General features: G+C 44.9%; 1 protein-coding gene across 2 annotated transcripts in view; it reads left to right on the forward strand.

Annotated features, from left to right (window-relative positions):
* PLD1 (phospholipase D1) overlaps positions 1-15,663 on the forward strand; it is a 130,814-nt gene extending 115,151 nt beyond the window's left edge. For both annotated transcript variants that reach the window (XM_081910830.1, XM_081910829.1), the window contains exons 21-26: positions 3,200-3,313; positions 4,707-4,756; positions 6,914-7,048; positions 12,536-12,689; positions 13,246-13,360; positions 14,315-15,663. In XM_081910830.1, the coding sequence (XP_081766956.1) occupies positions 3,200-3,313; positions 4,707-4,756; positions 6,914-7,048; positions 12,536-12,689; positions 13,246-13,360; positions 14,315-14,539 (793 nt within the window). In that variant the 3' untranslated portion in view covers positions 14,540-15,663. The remainder of the gene's footprint in view (positions 1-3,199; positions 3,314-4,706; positions 4,757-6,913; positions 7,049-12,535; positions 12,690-13,245; positions 13,361-14,314) is intronic.
* The last annotated feature ends 6,198 nt before the right edge of the window (positions 15,664-21,861 follow it).

The raw sequence follows: 21,861 nt of genomic DNA on the forward strand, positions 1-21,861 counted from the left end.
GATGACACTGTAAAACAATGAATAGCGAGCTGACAACCACCTTACCTATTTGACGGGACTGGATTTGGAGAAAGCGGTGCTTGGATTCAACTGTGCAGATGCATGCTTATGGGGCCTTTGTAGCCAGAAGAACAAACTATGCACAGATACTCGTGCAACATATGGGTTGAGATATGTTTCCTAATTTATGGACCCCCCCCCCCGAAGTGCATTCTTAGTTTTACTAATGGAAATATTGTAACTGCTTTTGCAATCTAGAAAATTATTTCAATTACGACTTTGTGGTAAAAGATGGCAACGTTCCCATTTATTTCTGAGCCCAGTATTAACTGCAGAAAATGCATCTGAATATTTGTTGTTTTATAAATACTAGTCCTAGGAAGAATTACTAGGAAATGCCTGGTAGAATCTCTAATGGTTTTCAATGTTTCCTGGAGTTTTATCCAAACTATAAGATGCTCGCCACCTGGTGGTTGTTTCCTACCCTTTTGGCTTACGAAAAAAGCAAGTGTCACTCAGTTTTAGCACCCCTGAATATGGGTGCCTGGAAAGTCAGACTCCATACGAATGCTAATTAGCTGAGATGTAATTGCCTGGCAAATTACTGAGTTAAAAATAAATAAGGAGAGGGACTCAAAGGGTGTCTCTGGAAATGAAACTGTACAGAAATTGACTGGCCAGCATAATAATCATCTATCTGTCAGCCAGAATAAAAACAAATATGTTATGAGGGAGAACGGAGTTTGCAAATTGCTCTGCAATTGTGGCAAGCTTCTAATGGACTTGGCTGCTGAAAACACAGGGTGGGATTCACCTAATGAATCTCGGCAGTGGAAGCCCTGTGCAGGGACTACTGCACGTACAATGCGGTTTCCTCCTCCTGCCCCCTCCCTAGAATTGGCTCTGAGAAACCCCAGAACAGTGTGCAGGGGAAAGAGAGGGAGGAATCATTCCATCTGGCCAGCTGAAATGCCAGCAGATGTAAAGATAGGAAGAGCGGAACGTTGAATTCCACCCACTATTTCTATAATTTTTTTAAAGAATGCACTCAGAGGTAAAGGTGTGTGAATTCTGACCTTGAGCAGTAACAGCATATCTGCACAGCAAACTTCTATCGTTTCTATCCATATATCCTGTCTGAGCTGTCATGGATTCCACCAGAGAATTATGGGAATTGTAGTTTGATGAGAGTGTTGAGTTCCCTCTGGGCCCTACCTGACACTCACACACAGACCAGCACTAAAGTACCCAGAGTTCATTGCGGAGACACACAGGTGATTCACACAGAACACAGCTAAACTGTCAAAAGACGCAGTGATAGCTGCCACAATCGCTATTAAACAAGTCTGCAGTGTATATGTTTTCTTTTCGCCCGTTGAAGGTGAAGGGAGCCAGCTCCCAACCCTTTCTAGAAATTCAATAATGGCCTGTGACAAATCTGTGGTGCCACCACGCTTGAAATTCTGGGTATATTTATGGCTGAGTTGGAAGAGGTGCAGAAAAGGGCAACTGAAATGATCAAGTGATTTGAACAACTTTTTTGCGAGGAAAAGGGCACAGCATTTGGGTGCCTTTTACGCCTGGAAAAAGGTCAAGTAAGGGAGACACGATAAGGGGGGGTTGCAGTTATGTGTGGTATGGAGAAACTGCAAGGGAGGGGGAATCTGTTGCTCTTTGTAAACTTTGGATCATCGTTTCTGTCAGTCCTAGTAAGCATGGCCAATGTTCGGGGATGATGAATGTTGCAGTTCAAGTTCCGCATCCCTGGAATGAGGAGACATTTTCCTTTCCTCTCTCTCTTTCTCTCTCTCTCTCACCTTACGAGTTCCAGGAGACATGCAATGAATCCAAATGTTGGGCGATTCACACAGAGCACAGCTAAACTTTCGGAAGACGCGATGATAGCTGCCACCATCAGCTTGAAGCTTGTCCAAACTTACCTTTACTCCCTTCTTTCCGGGCCTGGACTGCACTTTAAAGCTCTGGGTTTGTCGGTTTGTTTTTCTCTGGCGCTTCCTCCGTGAAAACCTGCTCTTTAAAGCTCCGTCGGAACAAACAGTATTCTGTGGAAAACCTAAATTCATGGTTGCTTCGGTAGAGCGCTAAAGAGCAGGTTTTCGCAGGGAAAGCTCTGGGGCGAAACAACGACAATGACTCGGAGCTTTTAAGTGCAGACCTGGGGCAAAACGTAAGTGTGGATAAGCCCTTCCCTGGCTTTATGCCTGGCAGACAAATTCACAAAGGAAAAGGCTAGGAATGGCTACTAGTCATGATGGCTGTAGGCTACCTCAGAGGCTGCTTGTCTCTGTATACCAGTTGCTTGGGAACACAAGTGGGAGACGGCTATTTTCCCTCGTGCTCTGCTTGTCATCTTTTCACTGAGCATCTGATTGTCCACAGTGGGTAACAGGGATGCTGGACTAGATAAATCTTTGATCTGACCCAGCAGGGCTTTTCTAACATTCTTACAATATGTTCCTGCCCCAGTCCCTTGCCAGTGCTGTGGGGATCTGTTCACACTGGGGAGCCAGTGTGGTGTAGTGGTTAAGAGCAGGGGACTCGTAATCTGGTGAACCGGGTTCGCTTCCCCGCTCCTCCACATGCAGCTGCTGGGTGACCTTGGGCCAGTCACGCTTCTCTGAAGTCTCTCAGCCCCACTCACCTCGCAGAGTGTTTGTTGTGGGGGAGGAAGGGAAAAGGAGATTGCAAGCCACTTTGAGACTCCTTAGGGTAGTGATAGCAAATCACTGATATCAAGGGGGATATCAAATCCAAACTCTTCTTCTTCCATGTTTTCTCCTTATCTTTTTTTTGGGGGGGGGGGAGAGGAGCAGTATCACTGAACTATAGAGGCCAGAATTATGGAAGGTCATATCCAAGAGCAATATTATGATAGATCATTACCTAACACCAGTGTTGGCAAACAGATATGGGGGGAAACCAGCTTTTAAATAAAATCTCAGGCTGACTTCTGCAGCCTCTTATTATCATGATAATTTCAATTATATTATCATACATATTTTGGGTCCCCCACTTTGTATTTAACAGGTTCATCAATGGCTATTTAAATTGGTTAACTGCTTTAATAAAAGGAAGAACTTCTGCATTTCATAAATCACACCACTATTGGGAGTTTCAGAGTTTCTTGTTCTGGGACTGGGGCAAGGTTTTCTCACCTTTTCTTGTGTTCTCTTTTCAGGGAAAACAAACGGTACCGAGTCTACGTAGTCATCCCACTGCTGCCAGGATTTGAGGGTGATATTTCAACAGGAGGAGGAAATGCACTGCAAGCAATCATGCACTTTAACTACAGGTATCTTGGGTTGTTCTGACTGCCCCAAATTATTTTGGTCTCTGCAATATGCTGTGGTGGTGTTTGTGAAGGGAATCTAGGCAGCACACAGTTGAGGTCAGCATCAGTCTTCTGTGGAGTCTCTCAGGCAAAGGGGTAAAAGGGAATCTGTGATTCAGGCTTTGCCCCAGGATCCAAAGACCTGACGCATGGAAGACCTTGTGCAACAGCTTGCACTCTGCAGGATAACAGTGGAATTAAAAAGGTAAATGGTAACATGTAAGGGGGTAGGAAATGTTGGGGCCACTGGACAGAGTTGGAGGAACAAAGTTTGAGACTTGGGTGGTATCCAGTGTCCTTGTTCCAATCCGCACCCTCTCCAAATCTGCTCCAGGGGTGGATGAAGGGCATTGTGGAAAACCCAGAGCAGATTGAGCGGGTATCGAGGAGTGGGAGAGAGAGAAGAGAAAGGTTCTGTCTTGCAAGCATGAATTCTTGCAGTAATGCAAGGAAGGACTTAGCATCGCTGTGGAAACCAGCCCTTGGATTTATAAACAGAAGCTTGGAGGGAGTGTGTTTGGTGTGGAAGGGTATTTTATACTCAGTTGCCAAAACATGCTGAAGAGTTTTCAACCATTCCTTTCCTCAGAGGCCTCCGTCAGAGGCACGAAGAGCCCTGTGTTTCCTCTTGCCAGTTCAAATAAATATGTGTTATTGCACATTTCTGTCAAATAGCCAGCAGAGGGAGCACAGGCTTTTTGTGTTGGGCCTTGCTACGGAAACCTCACAGGGCACATTGGCTTTTTAATTAAGCTTTCGCCTTCTATTTCCTAGTATCTCGCTTATAGGCAACAGGCTGCGAAAGCAAGAGACCGCACTTGGGTGCCGTTTCCCCCAAACGTCATTTTCCTTTTTAAAAAAGTTGCTCGGTATCCCTGATTCATGCACCATGACTTGGCAGATGTGCCATGGCTCCCTCTGAGCCAGGCCTGCGACATGCAGCCGTGTTGTCAGAGTGACTCATGTGTATGATCCACTCCCTGGCGGGTCCATGGATCACTTAAATCATCCCATGTCTGGAAATGGTGTTGGGTGACTGATTGCTTCTGGCTTCCGACACATGTGGTGATTTAGGAGCATAAGACAATGCCTTATCCCGGATTAGATAAATCTAGCCCAGCGTTGTCTATTCTGACTGATAGTTGCTCTCCAGGATCCCAAGAAGGGATCACCAGCCCTGCAACGTTTTGCCTTCCTTATGTTGTGTTGTTTTCCTTTGGAATCAATAGTGTTGCTTGACACCACCTCCCTGCTTTCCATATGAACGTATCTGTTGATTTTAATTAGCCCCATCCTTGTCACCCACCCACATACCGCTGCTTTGTGAGTTTAATTGTGGCATTAATTCTTCCAGGACCATGTGCAGAGGAGATAATTCGATCCTGGGACAGCTGAAAGCAGAGAGTAAGTACTTTGCCTGGCTCTGTGCGCACCGCACACTGTTGGGCCTCAAGGACACTAAACTTTGACTGATATGCCATAAAGCACCCGTTAGCTGGCATAATTGCAGGATGGTAAAACCAGTAGCATAGGAGGCCTCCGTTATGTCAAGGAGATCTTCAGAATGAAGGAAGCGAAGTAGCAAAACAACATCTGGGTGTCTGCTGAAAACAGAATAGAGCTGCAGTTCTTGGCATCCCTTTGGATGCGGCTGAAAATGAATTATTCCCTCCCACCCCCAGCATTTTACTTGCTGATACTATGGTGAGCAGACTCCCTGGACTAGGTTATGTGATGGGTCGCTGTTAGGTAGAGTTGAGGGATGAATTCGGTTCGGTTTTTGGTGAGAACCAGCACAAGGAGAAGGGGACGACAGAGGACGAGATGGTTGGACAGTGTTCTCGAAGCTACCAGCATGAGTTTGACCAAACTGCGGGAGGCAGTGGAAGACAGGAGTGCCTGGCGTGCTCTGGTCCATGAGGTCACGAAGAGTCAGACACGACTAAACAACAACAATGTCATTTGCCCTTCCCAGAATAATGCAGACACCAAAACGCAGTGACCCTTTGAAATCTAATTTCTAAATCTTTGAAATCTAAGTTCTAAACACTTCTCCAACCCAAAACATATGTGCATCATAGGAAAGCATGCATTAAAATGCATACATTTGCGAAAATGTGCATGTTTTGCAAAACTAAGTTTATAGTAGGAGAAATGCAAACTAAAATGCTGGTGAATATTTGGTTAAAACAAATGCAAACTAATGAGAAAGTATGACAAACTAAGTTAAACAAAAATTGAGAGATTTGTCCACCCCTAGTGTCAGGTATGTGGTCAAACTCTGAACCATAATTATTTCTTGATTCTTTTTGTCTTTGGTTTTATGCTACCTATAAGGTACAGTAAGGAAGCTACAGCTGTTAACTCGTAAGTTGACCTGGTAAGGTGGTCAGTACTGCAACTATTCTCAAACTGCAGTAGCAGAGATGCTTCCTAAGCTTATACAAAATATTATATTTGTGATATCTGACTCCTGGTTGGCTTTAAAAAAGTGCACAGGCTGCCTCCTTTTCTTTCTCAGAGACATGGTCAAGATCAGGCAGGGCCTGGAAAGTCCTGTGGAATTGTAGACGTTGTTGTTGTTGTTAAATTATATACAACCCTTTATCCAAGGATCACAGGATGCTTTACAGTATAAACACACAAAAATACATAACATAACAACAAACAATACAATATTCGCCCTTATTATTAAAGTAATCAGGAAGATATATGGAGTGACAAATTAGAACTATACCCAATGGTTATTCTAATGGGAAACTTAAGGGGGACAGTGTTCAGAATAGATAAATCCATGCAAATGTGCTAGTGGTAGCCAGAATTATAATTGCCAAAAATGAAGCAGGTGGATTGGGGGAGACAGAGACAGACAGAAGGTGCCATCTATAAAAGAATGGAAAAAGCAATCTGGCACAAGATCTTAGTGTATTTTTAAAAAAATGTCCATATTGTACAAGAAGTATGGTAGGAGCAGTTGATATGCAAAAAGCTTAATTGACAGCTTGGCAGACATTTATTATTGGAAGAGCAAAACAATGTATTCAAATATCAGTAAAGCTGTTTTGTAGGCAATTTAATTAAAGAGCAATTTGTGTATGTCTATCTATCATCTATCATTATTCTATATCTCTATCTATTTTTTTTATTTTTTGAAAAGTTGTGTTTGAACCATACTAAGCTAGGAAAAGAAAAACTATCTGTATTGCCTGTCCAGGAACAAGAGTTGTCGCACCAAACAAAGGAGGATGTTCATACGACAGTTTGCACCTATAGTGTGCCTTAAGGGCTGGATCTAGACACATTAAAAAAAAGTTTCAGAAAAAACGCAGTGTAAAGCTTATAATGGGAAATCACGTTGCCGAAGGAGCAAACTCCTTAGCGCCACCTAGTGTCACAGTGTAATGACTACCTCTTAATATTCTTACTATTCCTACCACTTCTGTGCAGCTACTATAGCTGCTTTATATGGTGCTGTTAGTTGTCCCACTGCCACACTTTCTTATTCCTAAAGCCTTTTTGTTTCCCTTCCCTTTCCCACCACCTGCCCCTGGCACGCTTCAGTTGGAGACCAATGGATTAATTACATTTCGTTCTGCGGACTCCGAAACCACGCCGAGCTAGAAGGAAAGCTTGTGACAGAATTGATCTACGTTCACAGCAAGCTGATGATTGTGGATGACAACACAGTCATCATTGGTAAGTGAGAAGCTTGTTAAATAAGAGTGTTTTGTTACAAAGCATTTCAATTAAAACTCCTCTGCAGGTTTTTGGGGTTTTTTCTAGGGTCTGTCCAATCCTAGGACTGGTGGTGCTGCTGTGCTGATTGCTCAGCTCAAAGTAGCATCTTTAAGCTGATACAGTGGTACCTTGGTTCCCAAACTTAATCCGTTCTGGAAGTCTGTTCCAAAACCAAAGCGTTCTAAAACCAAGGCGTGCTTTCCCATAGAAAGTAATGCAAAATGGATTAATTCGTTCCAGACTTTTAAAAGCAACCCCTAAAACAGCAATTTAACATGGATTTTACTATCTAACGAGACCATTGATCCATAAAATGAAAGCAATAATCAGTGTACTGCACTATAAAATAAATAAGAACGTATTGTAGATAAAAATGTATATATATTTTTTCTTCGTGCACTGATGATAGTCTTTGTTTGGATATTGGGCTATTATTCATTTCTGCAGTCACACAGTCAATCAATCAGTAGCTGAACTGGTTTCCACACAGTCACAAAGACAAGTCGCAAAAATGAAGTCACAGGTCAGTCCCATAAAATGAAGAACAAGTCACAGTGAAAAAAAGACACACAAAATCCACACAAACAAAAATGCAAAAAAGAGCAAAAACAAAAGCTCCAAATATCACCTCTTTGTTGCGTGGGTGCTTGGGACTTAGCAGCCGACAGACTCAACAGGAAGCCTCTGATTAGCATTTAGAAATGAAACACACTCAACAGGAAGTGGAACATGTTCAGCTTCCAAGGCAAAGTTCACAAACCAGAACACCTACTTCCAGGTTTGCAGCGTTCTATTTCCAAGCTTCATAAACCAAGGTACCACTGTATTAGCATCAGGAGAAGTATATTTGCCCCCGAAATGCCACATAAATCGTGACCAGCACATGATAAAGATCAGCCATGGGACACTGGAAGTCAAAGACTGAAGGAGCAAGCTGTGAGGGAAACTTGAGTTAAAGGGAATGAGTCAGTACAGATTCAGATGTTTGCAGATGTCCAGGAAGCAGCTGACCAGACCCAGGGATGTTTGCGAGGGACTTTCAGTCCTTCTGGGAGCAAATGAAGGCATGAAGAAATGATCTGAAGAAACTGCAGTGAAGTAGAATGCTTTGCTGACACTTTCCAGGCCCTCTCATGCAGATTGGAAGATCGAGGGTCCCTGTCGCTAAACTCTAGGCCCAAAGGAGGATCAACTCCTTATTTTTTTAATAAAAAAAATACTGGTAAATTATGTAAGACTTTTGCAAAGGGCACCCAGGCTCAGTCACCTCTATCAACCTGTAACCTAATCCCGCTAGACATTCTCCCTCTTGCATTTCTCCTTGTGCTGCAGCTTTGACAAAAGCTCACCAGGCACAAAAGGAACGACAACTTTAAGCGAGAATCCCCTGGCTTGATTATTGCACTCGGTGCAGTTTGGCATAACTGGGAGGAAATGATGCCCAAATCACCGACAGGAAAGAAATTTGCCCTTCTCTGCGACGGTCTTCTGTGGGGAACTGGGCCCATCTGGCGCGTCTCAAGCTTGGGATCTGTCTTGAAACTTTGGCGACTTGTCATCTGCTCTTCAAAGTACAGAACATGCTGTGAAATTTGGATGCTTTAGGCTGACATGTGTGCTCTATCGGCTCCTTTTCCAAGGGATTTGGGGAGGGGGGAGGGGGATGTGTTGACAACAAGGCAGTCATCTTCCTGCTTCTCTTCTCTCCTGCTAGTGGTTGCAGAGGGCAGACTTTACTCATTCTCCTTCTCGATCTCAGAATAGGAAGTAGACACAGCCTTGTTTAGGTTGCCTTCCAAGAAAGCTGTTGCATCAGTAGGAGCCTTGTGTACGGTAGACATTTTGCCCAAGAATCCAAAACTGCAAAAATCATGGTGCTGCTGTTTCCTGTCCCCAGAGTGTCACGGCCAGGTCAATGGGCGATTGAAGTCCCGTCTGAGGACGTCGGGACCGGGGGCAAGATGGTGGTGTGGGAGCAGGAACGCGAGTCCAGAAATCAGGGGGTCTGAGGGTCTGGAAGCAGGGAGGCACAAAGTCAAGGGTCCGAGGGTCGAGAAGCAAGGAATCACAAAGTCAAGGGTCTGAGGATCGAGAAGCAAGGAGTCAAGGAGCCGAGGTCCAAGGATCAGGAAGCAAGGAGCCAAACGCAGCAAGGCAGGAAATGTGTTGCTGTGGCAAAGAGCCAAAGCAAAATGCTGACCTTATATCCCTTCCCGGCTCTTGCCACCGGGTGCAGTGAGTTACCAAGCGGCCTCACCTGTGCAGCTGCACCTTGCCTCTCCAGAACAAACTTATGAAGGCCCCAGTCCTGCAAAGCCCTACTGGTCACAGGGCCTGGCTCCTGCACACACTCCTGACACAGAGTAGCTTGCTTATTGTATTACTTAAATGTTTCTCAATTTTAATGAAAACTACCCAGAGTGATGTGCAGCACATTAGCACAACCTCAATGAGAACACCTGGATAGTTGTAAACAAATCATCCACTGAAGCAAAGGAAGACACACCTCTGGAAGGTGTTTCTTACATGGCTGGCATTAAGTGGAGCTGAAAAGGCTTCCCTCAAATAAAAGTTTTTGAGTAACATTAAAGAGAAGGCTGGGACGTGGGTGGCGCTGTGGTGTAAACCACTGAGCCTTGGGCTTGCCAATTGGAAGGTCAACGGTTCGAATCCCCGTGACGGGGTGAGCCCCCGTTGCTCAGTCCCTGCTCCTGCCAAGCTAGCAGTTTGAAAGCACGTCAAAGTGCAAGTAGATAAATAGGTACCGCTCCGGCGGGAAGATGAACAGCATTTCCGTGCACTGTTCTGGTTTCGCCAGAAGTGGCTTAGTCATGCTGGCCACATGAGCCGGAAAAACTGCGGACAAACATTGGCTCCCTCGGCCAGTAAAGCGAGATGAGCACTGCAACCCCAGAGTCGTTCATGACTGGACTTAACTGTCAGGGGCCCTTTAACTTTAGAGAGAAAGCTAAAGTCTTTGGGGGGGGGGAGTCTCATCATGGAGGTGGGTTTCATGGATTTTTTTGCCTTAAAACACCATAATTTCCTGATCTTGCAATGCTGTGTAACCCAAGGAGGTGAATGAGGCTAAAATATTGCAGCAGGTAACCAAGGCTGAGTCAGAACCAAACTAGACTTTGCACAGGAGACACACACACACACACAGAGTTCAGTTATTTTAATTAAAAACATCCACACACAAAAACCTTGGATTTGATCAGTGACACAGTGATATGACAAGAATGGTTTGAAGACTGGGGCAAAGCTTTGAACCTTTTTTCCTCTAAGCGTATTTTGCTCAAAATCCCTACTTTTTCACCTGCAGGGAATATATGTTTTGGCTTTTCCTCTGTGGATTTTAAAAAAAACCATATAGCTGAAGGGAGGGTTCAGTTTTTAGTATGGAAATAGGCAAAGTGTTAACCTGCACCTCCCCTTTCTTATTGCAGCCTCCTGTGTCTTGTTAGTTATTTTTAAAGGACTGGAAATAGTTACTTTCCAGGGCCCCTGCATATCTCTATTTTATTGTGCGTTCATGATGTTTTGTGTTCACGATGCTATCAGGGCAGTCATACGTGACACGTTTTCAATCCTGTTTGTGTCTGCAAATGTTTTGGGGCAGGCATCCTTGCCTTGTTTCCAGTTGGTGCGTATCCTGTCTATAAGCTTCTCAGATGAAGCAAACACTACTTCCTTGTCCCTGGGATGGATGAATAGATCCCTGTGACACTGGGCTGCTGGCCTCACAAAAAGCAGCAACATTGACAGCTACCACAACATTTCCCATGTTCCGCTTTAGGCAATTTTTTTTTCCTACCTAGCAGACATTTCGGTCTTACAGTGTAGTTGCATCGCTCTGCAGAAACAGCTTGGAGCTGCTGGAGAAATTAAGCTCCAGACTTTTTTCTTCTTCATTTGGATTGAGAATTGTTTAACCTCTCATATGCTGGAGTTTATGAAGCATGTGGTATGTCTTCCTCTTTTCCTGCTCTCCTGCTTCTTCTTCTCCCCATTGTGCCATTGGCTGTTTTTATGGGGTTTTGATTCTTGATGCTAGGAGCTGCCTTTGACATCAAGGCTGCCGTAACAGATCTTCATGTCCAGAGCCCCCGTTGCTCCAATTGTGGGTAATGTTCACAAGGCATTTATACTGGTCGCCTTCAGAGTTTGCACAAATCAGCAGAGGTAATTCAGCCTCCCCTGCTCTGTTGCCTGCTGGTAAAAGGAAGAGTTTTCAGCTGGTTATGTGGCCCCGTGGATAGTTTTAATAAAAGCTGAAGGTAGTGCGATGGAGGCATTGTTGCCCATCAAAACAGATTTTGCAGGTATTCGTTAGTTCTTTGGTTGGTAAACAGATGTCTGGAGACCAGGAATGAGACACAGCATATAGAAGGGGGTCTTGGGTGACCACTTACATAAAAAGAGGTGTTTTTAAAGAAACAGTTAGCAATTTGCATAAGCTCATATACACATGCACATTTAGCAACGATTATTGTAATTTCCACGGGACGCAGTGGGCACTGTGGGTAAAACCTCAGAGCTTAGGACTTGCCGATCAGAAGGTCGGTGGTTCGAATCCCTGCAACGGGGTGAGCGCCCATTGTTTGGTCCCAGCTCCTGCCCACCAAGCAGTTCGAAAGCACTTCAAAGTGCACGTTGATAAATAGGTACTGCTCCGGCGGGAAGGTAAACGGCATTAGTCATGCTGGCCACATGACCTGGAAGCTGTACGCAGGCTCCCTCAGCCAATAAAGCGAGATGAGCACCGCAACCCCAGAGTTGGCCACGACTGGACCTAATGGTCAGGGGTTCCTTTACCTTATTTCACTATGCATCTTGCTGTAGTGAAGAAGACTATGGCCAGGTGACCTGTGTGCCTACTAGTGATGGGTGGCTTCAGGTTCCCTGCCGCTCTTCCTTTTTGGGGATTCTTTTAAACTGCACTAGGACCAGATGGAGGACTCTGTTCTGTAAATTAGGATCCACATCACAACCTTTGTAGGTTTCAAAACTTAGGCCTGTTTTTTGGACTACAACACCCATCATCCCTAGCTAGCAGGACCAGGGGTCAGGGATGATGGGAATTGTAGTCCAAAAACAGCCAAGTTTGGGAAACATTGTTTTAAAAGAAACCTTTTTGCAAGCACTTCCGTGCCTGTCTCTTGACAAGCACAAAGAGGGGTAACTTATTGCCAGTGCTTATCCTGTTCTCAATCCAACAACAAATATGTTCTGTGAAGACGAAGCATCCTACAGAGGCTGCGCTGGGATATAAATTGAATTATTATTATAGGTCTCGTAATCTGTGCTGCAGTGCAATCTGAAATATGAGCGTCCTTTGTTTGGTCAATTGCCAGGTGGTCCTTTTGAGCCACTTTAAAACATTAACTTACACAAACCATGTTTCTGTGTCTCTTCCTTTCTCCCTCCCAATGTCATCCATAGGCTCTGCTAACATCAACGACCGCAGTATGCTGGGCAAGCGAGACAGCGAAATGGCCGTCATCGTGCAGGATACAGACACCCTTCCTTCAGTGATGGACGGAGAAGGCTACAAAGCGGGGCGGTTTGCTCAGTCTCTCCGCCTTCAGTGCTTCAGGTACCACCGCAGCCCAGAGCTGCTTTGTTAAGAGTAGGGCTGCAACCCAACTTAAGAAGAAGGAAAAAATAAATTGCTTCATAATAGGAGGTTTGGAGTGCAATCCTATCCATGTTTGCCCAGTAGTAAATACATACAGGTCCTGCTTACCAAACACAGTGCGTTCCCAGGAGATCATTCATTAAGCGACTGTTCACTTAACGAGTCCACAATTTCCATTGATTCCTATGGGAACATTTCTAATCTGTGATTTGTTCAGTCTCTCCCCGCTGACCCTCCATGGTTTCTTCCTGAAATGGCTGCAGCCAACTAGTAAAAGAGAGACAAAGGAAAAACTGATTTGTCCATCTCCCTCCCTCTCTCCCTACATGATTTCTGCCCGAAAATGGTTGCCGCTGACCGGCAAAGCACAAAGAAGTAAGGAAGTGGGCAAACTTCCATTTGTTTGGATATCTGAATCAGGCGTTCGTGTGGTGAGGTTTGGGCATAATTCTTTATGTCTCCAATAGTGTATAATTCCCATACCATTCTTTTTTCATCTTCCCCCAAATCTCAGAGTTGTCCTTGGCAGTTCAACAGACCCTAATGATATCCAGGATCCTGTCTGCGACAAATTCTTCAAGGAAGTGTGGGTTGCAACGGCTGCACGCAACGCCACTATATATGATAAGGTGATATATTTACTCCTGCGTTCCACTCTTCCTTCGTGAATGTTATGAAGGAGAATAGAGAGCGCCCTCGCTTTGTGGGTGGGGCATTTAAAGGAGGGGCAATTCTTCTAGAACCTTCCACAAGATACTCTGAGGGGCAGAGTAACCGCTTTGGGGGCATTGAGCCCCAAGAAGCTGGGCTCTGTGCCCTTATCTGCTGTTAGATTTAGCAGAGTTTGGTAGTTTTCAGTTTTGTCTGGAAAATAGTTGCAGAAACCCAGGGGTACATTTCAGGTTTTCCTCTGTAGTGGAATGGACGAGTAACTTATAATCAGTCAAAATGTGAGTATGAACTTTAACATGGATTCCCCCAAAGAATCTTGGGAACTGTAGTTTGATGTGAGTACTAGAGAGGGGGGAGAAATGCAGTTCAGTTCACATTAAAAGGCAAGCATATATAATTGCGCTTTCCAAAAGAATATGTGAACCAAACACAGCTATCCTTTGAAATTTATACTTCTCTGAATTGTGCAGCGCAGTTCTCCAGCCAAGAAGCATGTACAGAAGTACACATACTTGGATAAAGTATGCATACAAAGGCTTATGTTTGTGAAAATAGCATACAAAATGCATTGCGTTGGGGGAAACGGCTTTGCAAAAGTATATATATTAAGCCAAACATGTATATTAGGAGAAAACCATACTAAATGCTGTGTTATTTTACGAGGTGAGGGAAAACATTTGCAAACTGATATGTAAATATGGAGAACTGAACATATGTTTGGGGAAAGGAGAAAAACCAAAACTGACAGATTTCAGTTGTCTGTTTGAGATCCCTAGACCTTGGCACAGACCTGCAGTTCCGTGGGGAGAGGTGGTGCCCATTAAGCCCCTTGAATAAGTCTCTGGTGTAGATGGGCCTTTGGAAAGACTTCTGTGCTCACATTCCTTTTCTTCATCCATCTCTTGAATTAGGTTTTCCGAAGCCTTCCCAATGACGAAGTAACTAGCTTGGCCAAGTTACGGGAGTACATCACTAAGCCGAAGCTCGCTTGCGAAAATCCTGCCAAAGCAGCAGAAGAACTCAAAAAGATCCATGGGTTTTTAGTTCAGTTCCCCTTTGGTTTCCTGCAAGAAGAGAATTTGCTTCCCTCTGTCGGGACAAAAGAATCAATGGTGCCCATGGAGACTTGGACATAAGGATCCAGCATATGTTGGATTTAAGAACACAAAAAGCAAAAACAGGGTTCTCTGGAGATCTGCTGAATCGATTGTGGTTGCATGGGATGTTTTTGCCAAGTCTGCACCGATCCAAAAGTGCCTTTTGGTGGAAGAGCTTCAGAGAAAACAACAGTGTAGCAGGGCGAAATGTCGAAAGCAACCGATAACTGACAAGTTCTGCTCACGGATAAAAGAGGACTTGCAATTAAGCAACCCAGGAAGGAAGGGAATTGCAAGCCACTTTCTCGAAAGACCACAAGTCACATTGCAAGACGCCACTTATTCCATGCATGCTTGCTCTGCTTGGCCAATGGCCTCAAAGAGAATTCAGAAACTCATTGCCATAAAGAACTGGGAGAAAGCGCCTGTTCGTCCCACCTGTCTTTTACACTGGAGAATGTTTGGCAACCACTTGCCACAACAATAACTAAGGCCACCACTTCCAAGGAAGTACCTCTTGCACTAGACAAAGTGAATTTGCACCCATGTGTCTGTTATGAGCTGTGCACAGAACACGGAGTTATTTGCTGCGAATATGCATGTACTGTCAATGTAATTATTACACCCGTGGTGGATTGTGGGCTATAGCAGTTGGTTAAATCTTTGGCCCTAGGCTACCTAGCTAGAATTTATTTCTTTTTCTTTAAACTCCTGTTTTTTGTGGGGGAGGGGGAGGGTATTCTGTAAATTGACTTCTGAGAAAACACTGCACGCTGCCACTTTGGGCCATGACTGTGATCACTGTCTGTCTGTTGGCACTCAGCTCTTCAGTGCTGTGTTTACAGCAAGAAAATGCTTCTAGTTTTGGACTGTTTGCATGCGTCCCATTACTTCAGTATGGGCTGGAACACTCGGGCTTAGTTCCCACTGTTTAATGCACTGGTTTGCATAAAAGCGCTTTTGATGCCGTGGATCATCAGGGTGCACAGTCCCCCAGCAGCAAGGGTGCTGCTGGCAATGAAGGGTCAACACCACCAAGAGTGAGAGCCAGTGTGGTGTAGTGGTTAAGAGTGGTAGACTCGTAATCTGGTGAACCGGGTTCACTTCCCCACTCCTCCACATGCAGCTGCTGGGTGACCTTGGGCTAGCCACACTCCTTTGAAGTCTCTCAGCCCCACTCACCTCACAGAGTGTTTGTTGTGGGGGAGGAAGGGAAAGGAGATTGTTAGCCGCTTTGAGACTCCCTAAAGGTAAAGGGACCCCTGACCATTAGGTCCAGTCGTGACCAACTCTGGGGTTGCGGCGCTCATCTCGCTTTATTGGCCGAGGGAGCCAGCATACAACTTCCAGGTCATGTGGACATCATGACTAAGCCGCTTCTGGCAAACCAGAGCAGCACATGGAAACGCTGTTTACCTTCCCACCGGAGCGGTATCGATTTATCTACTTGCACTTGACGTGCTTTTGAACTGCTAGTTTAGCAGGAGCAGGGACCGAGCAACGGGAGCTCACCCCGTCGTGGGGATTCAAACTACTGACCTTCTGATCAGCATGTCCTAGGCTATGTGGTTTAACCTACAGCACCACCCGCGTCCCATGAGACTCCTTAGGGTAGTGATAAAGCGGAATATGAAATCCAAACTCTTCTTCAAGTTCTCGGTTATCCATTGTGCTGCATAATGTCATTTAAGTTGTGCCCTTTTTAGTAAAGCACCTGCAGTATGGATCCCCTTCTTCCTCGTGCGATGGATTCCTGGAGCACAGCCAGTCACAATGGGATGCAAAGATACTTTGGGCGCCAGCAACTGGAGACCTGACAGATGCTGTAGCTGGTGCCCAAGGAAGACTGCTCCCTTGTCCAGACAAGGCCCCAAAGCCTGAGCGGTAGTATTTATGACCCGGAAAGCTGTCTGCAGACTCCGGCTTCCTCAGCCTGAAGCAAGAGGAGCACAGTACCCCATAGTCGCCTTTGACTGGACTTAACCGTCCAGGGGTCCTTTACCTTTACCTTATTTATTTGAGGCCACCATCAGTAAAGGAGACTGCGATTCGGCAGTCACAGGGAATTCTGATTCGAGATATGCAGTCACCCGCTAGGGAGAATAAGATAAATGATGTTGTACTATATCCTTTAGCTGTAAAAGATTATGACAGGGTTTTTTTATATATATATAGACTCCCACCTGAAACATAACTGGCACCTCCATCTTCATTTCAAGCATCTTGTTGTCTGTATAGTAAGCAATTTCATTAGGCGGAGGACAGTCTAGTGCTTTGCATTATGCTGATAAATAAGAAAACACTTAACATTCCTCAAGGGCAGGCCGACTTAGTTTCAAGTTGCTATACAGTGCCTGGCATTTCATGCTGCTAATCCATAGCATGGGCAGAAATCACATGCCTTCTTTGCCGACTGTGAATTAGACGTCTGTCGTGATGGTTCAATAATTTATGCACAGCATCCTTTTAGGAGAGAAAACTGCATGGCTAATGTATGTCTCTGTGACGTGCTCTCCATGGCTTACGATTTCTCAGGAAGTGTCGGCTTTCGAATTCGTTCTGCTGCTGCTGCTATTTGCAAGTGGACTTTGGGGATAATTGCTGGGAAATCGGGTTGATTCAGAGGACTACTGTGAAGTGAAGGCACTGTTGTAGATGGAATTGGGTCGCCATGGAGCTTTCGGTTCAGCCAACGCTATTCTGCATATTTCCAGGCCAGGGGTCGCCAACATGGCATCTGCCAGTATCCACCCCCTCCCCATGGCGCCCGTGGAAGGTCCCAGTACATAACCCCACAAAAATCCACAATACGTGAAAGACAGTTTGTTCTTCCTCTTCAGTTCCTGTTTGCACTGGCTCAGCCTCTCCTACTTCGAAACTATGATGCCACTGTTAGGATCCCCTGCTTTCTAGTAGGACCCTTGCAGAGACACATGCCCGACTGGCATGTTCTCCCCCTCCTAGTCGATCGTTCGGGAGCTTCAAAAGCTTTCTTCAGCCCGAACATCACAGCGACTGATGCCAAGAAACATCAGCACACTTTGGGATCTGAAGAACAGTTGCATAACAGAACTCAGCATTTTGGCTAATCTACTTTATTTACATATAAACACACACGGAGCACTGCAACATGGCTCCCTCTCTCTCCAGCATCAGACAGCAAAGAGAGAATGAACAAAGGACAATAGTCCCACTTCACAGAACACAGTAATACAAACATCCTGTCTCCGTCACTTCCCACTCTGTGGAGTCAAAACATGCACCATGTGATAGACAAAAATCCCATAGCTGCAGACACGGGGAATGAATCTTCAACAGTCACACCCCCCACAGCAGCCATTTTGTGACTGGCACCCACGGCACTTTCTTGAAATTCCAAAAAAGTCCACCGGCCCGAAGGCGGTCGGTGACCCCCGTTCTAGGTCAGGGGTGGCACAAGGAAAGAGAACAGGAGAGAAGCATGCAATCCTGTCTGCCACTCTCATAGTACACTGCTGCTCAGGCTGAGCAGACTAGAAGTAAAACCTTACTGAGTCATTAGGGGCACTGTTGCAATTACACTGTCTCATACTTGGGCATTATCTGGTGCTTCCGACTTCACTTCCGGAATGCTGACCCCCAAAGGATGGCCGCTACTGTAATCTGGGCTGTGATTGTTTTGTGGGCAAGTTTGTAGCCCTCTTTGTAGTTGTACAGTGTGAATTATCGGTTCTGTGTTAGCAGCGTTTGCTTTGTAGCCTGAAGGCTTCACGGTGAATCCTGTTGCATCAGGCGCACTGTAGCATCACTAATATAAAGCAAATAATTTCAGAGAAATGTGAAGACCTATAGGTTCACCATAAGAAACATGGGATGCTGTTTTGCAGAGAGAAGGGTTTACTGGCCTGCGTGTTATTATCGGTCAGCTTGACTACCAAGATAATGTTCGTTGATAGACTGCTTGTGAACTTGGTTGGCCCTTTCGATTATTTTATAGGCACTGCAAGCTCTTGTCCTGGAAAAAAAATTACATGGCCTAGACAAATGGCAGCTTCAACTGCAGACCTCATGCCCAGTTTACGGCCATTTAAGCTTGTATAGTAAATTTGCTCCATAAAGCTATCTGTTGTGCTCTAGCTATGTTACCAAGATTTTAACACTGGCATGGATTAATGTTCCTGTGTAGTGCCTCCCATCTACAAAACGTGCTGTAATTTAAATTTTGTTTAAATGTAATTTATGAAAATTAATTCATAGAATAACGCTGAAACATTGGATTCCTTAGATAGGGGTGCTTGCTATATCACACGGCCAGATTTACGAAGGCTTCCATAGCAAACTACTAGGCATCTCATGGCAAACTTTCTGACTGTGGATCTGTTCAGTTTGCTTGTCCAGTTCATCCATTCTTTATTCTCCTTTTAACTGACTACCCACAATCAGTCATGCCTATTTATTGCTGCTGAAGCGTGTCCGGACCCCTTGGTAAATCATTCCAACTTGACTCGCCTTTCTGGATTAGGCTGTTAGTGTTTTGCTGACTTTGAATCCCTCGTGCTTCCATCTATATATTTATTTCCCATGTAGGGTATGGGGAATGAATTCAGTCTGGTTTGCATTGTAATACAAATCTACCTAACGTTCACTTCTCAAAACTATCCACAGCTCTCCTTTGAAATGCACACTTCTCTGAATTTTGCTATTCCGTTCTCCAACCAAATAATGTGTACAGAATAATGTGCATATTAGGACAAAGTGAGCATGAAGATGCATCTGTTAGTGAAAGCAACATACAAAAAAAAAAAGGATTATAATTGGGGGAAAGGAATGCTCAGACGCTAATGAATCTTCATGAGGATTTTTTAAAAAGAAAAATTGACAAACTGGTGCGGAAATTAAAATGAGCTAGAGACTGGAAAAAATGAGGAAGTGCAAGAAACCAAAATGGGCAGATTACCCATCCCTATTCTCAGCTATATGCATTTCAGGCAGAATGTCCTGGGTTTGATCCCTGATCCCTGCAGCTAAGCAGGAGAGCTCTGCAAGTCAGAGCAAGCAATTCTGGACTAGCTATATCAGCAGTACAAGATAGCTTCATATAGTTTCCATATGATTTACAGAACCTTGGCCTACTGAACACCATGCAAAAAAAATTGCAACTGATAGAACATCCATTTTTATCATACAATTTTTTATTTTAAGAAGTTCAGTACCTTTATTCATGCATTGAACCTGCCAGAATCTCTTAGCCATGCTTGCTTGGGGCTGAAGGAATTTGGGAGTTCAACAACCTCTGGAACACCATGGCTTCCCCACTACCAAAACACAGGACAGGGTTGTGGTACCCAGACTATGGAACTCTGCCCTGGGAGTCTTGTCTGCCTTGCAGGGAGTTGAACTAGATGACCCTTGCGTTCCCTTCCAAGTCTACAATTCTGTGATTCATTTCTCTGTTGGCCTTCAGGTGTGTGATATAGAAAGTTTATTCCACTGCACTTTTGGCATGAGTAATAATTTCAGGTCCTTTCTCTCCTATTGTATGCTTTAAGATGACTACTGTTATTTACACTGGTATGCCTGCATCCCTGATACTGTATCACGACACTGATTGCTAATTTTCTGCATTTGTTCTCGTGCCTGATTGTTAGCTACCTTGGGGGACCCAAATGTGGATGAAAAGAAATGTTTCAGTTAATAAGTAAAAGAGGAAGCTTGTGTGGCCCAGACGACATCCTGTTCTGACCACCACTACTCATGTCACTACTTTGAGGACTTGCCAGAAAACCCGTCCATTGCTGCTGTAATTGATAAGCCTCAGAAGCCTGCTGAATCAGGAATCCACGAGGTTGAAGGACAAAAGTCAGTATTGATCGAAATAACCTGCAACCAGTGCGGAATCAGAATGAAAAGCCACACAGACAAATGGAATCCAGAACTTCTTTTCCTCCTGACCTTTTAAGGAGTAAAAACAAAACATGCTGTCGTCTTTGTTTCCCCCGCAATTGTTGCCGGGCCATTTGCACCATCGCAGTTGCTTAAAATAGATGTAGACGCCAAGAATAATTGTAATTTACTTGTCTCCATCCTTGACGCAGAGATAATGGGAGAAAAACAAAGTTAGCTTTTTAATTGGCTGGTCAAACCACTTTCTCCGGATTAACTGAGCAGTAAGACAAACCTGCACCTTTTTGTGTGTGTGTGTGTTTTTCAGAGGGGTTGGGACAATTCTAAATATCTGTGCAACTACATGAACACTGTGAATATGCCTTCTGTGAAGGATTCATAATCGTCCTCTGTTTTTCGTTTTGTTTTTGATATTGCTAATCTTGCTAATGGCTGCTTTTATTATTATTTTTCCTTCTTCCGTGATTGTGACTAAAACGTAATGTATCTGAAAAGAAAATTGCATCCGGGCTCTTCATTTTGAGAGTCGCTTCTTTCTTCTTACAGCCGGGGGACATATTTTTCAGCACAAGAGCTGTTATTCCCTTCTGGGCAGCTTTCCTGGACCACACGCTGGTGATTGAGTGGAAGGAGTGAAGCAATGGATGCTAAGTGTTACTTTTGTATAGTTGATTACTTCCTATACACACGCCTACACCTGCCTTGGACTGGTTGGATGCAGAGGAAAAGGTGGGAGGAACCAACTGGGAACCACCAAAGAGGGTTCAGAGCTTGGGGATTGGTGGTGGAACAACTACGAGGGAGAAGAGGGAGAAGAATGGGAAGAGGTGATGTCAGAAGCTGAAGAGGTAATGGAGCAGGAAGAGGCTGGGGCAGAGAGATGTCAGGCTCAGAGGCAGATGCTGAAGCAGGTGAGTGAGAGGAGGGAAGCCAAGAAGCAGAGATGAGTCAGCTGGGGGAAAAGGCACAGGTGTCTCCCCCTCCTGCTGCAACAAGCTCTCCCAGAACCAGGAGGGGGCTGAAACGGGCAGAGCAGTGACAGGCTGCACATAGGTGCTTTCTTCGATTGCTTGGGGAAAGCCCTGGAGAAGAGGGGGACTTAGGTGGCTGTGAGGAGACAGGGACTTTCTGTCTCGGCAACTGATGCATGGGGTGAGACCTACTGGGGATGAGCTGCTTAGTCCTGGCCCTCAACCAAGTCTGCAGAGATCATGCTAATAAAGAGTTAACTCCAACTTGAGCATTGTGATTTACTGCCGGCTCGCTCTTTGACATCAACTCTCTTTATCTTCCATCCAGAGGTGCAAGAGGGCCTATTAGAACAATCCAGCTACACAAAAAAACAGAAGGAGAGGGCAAGGTAAGGTCAGTAACATGGCTGCCCTCAGAAGAGTCCGTAGGGCCAGGTAGAAAGATGTGAAGGGCCACATTCAGCCCTGGGCTTGAGGATTCACGAATCCTGTACTAAAGCCACAGCT

This window comes from Podarcis melisellensis, assembly GCF_964234715.1.
Source record: "Podarcis melisellensis genome assembly, chromosome: 5".
Classification (NCBI taxonomy): Eukaryota; Metazoa; Chordata; class Lepidosauria; order Squamata; family Lacertidae; genus Podarcis; species Podarcis melisellensis.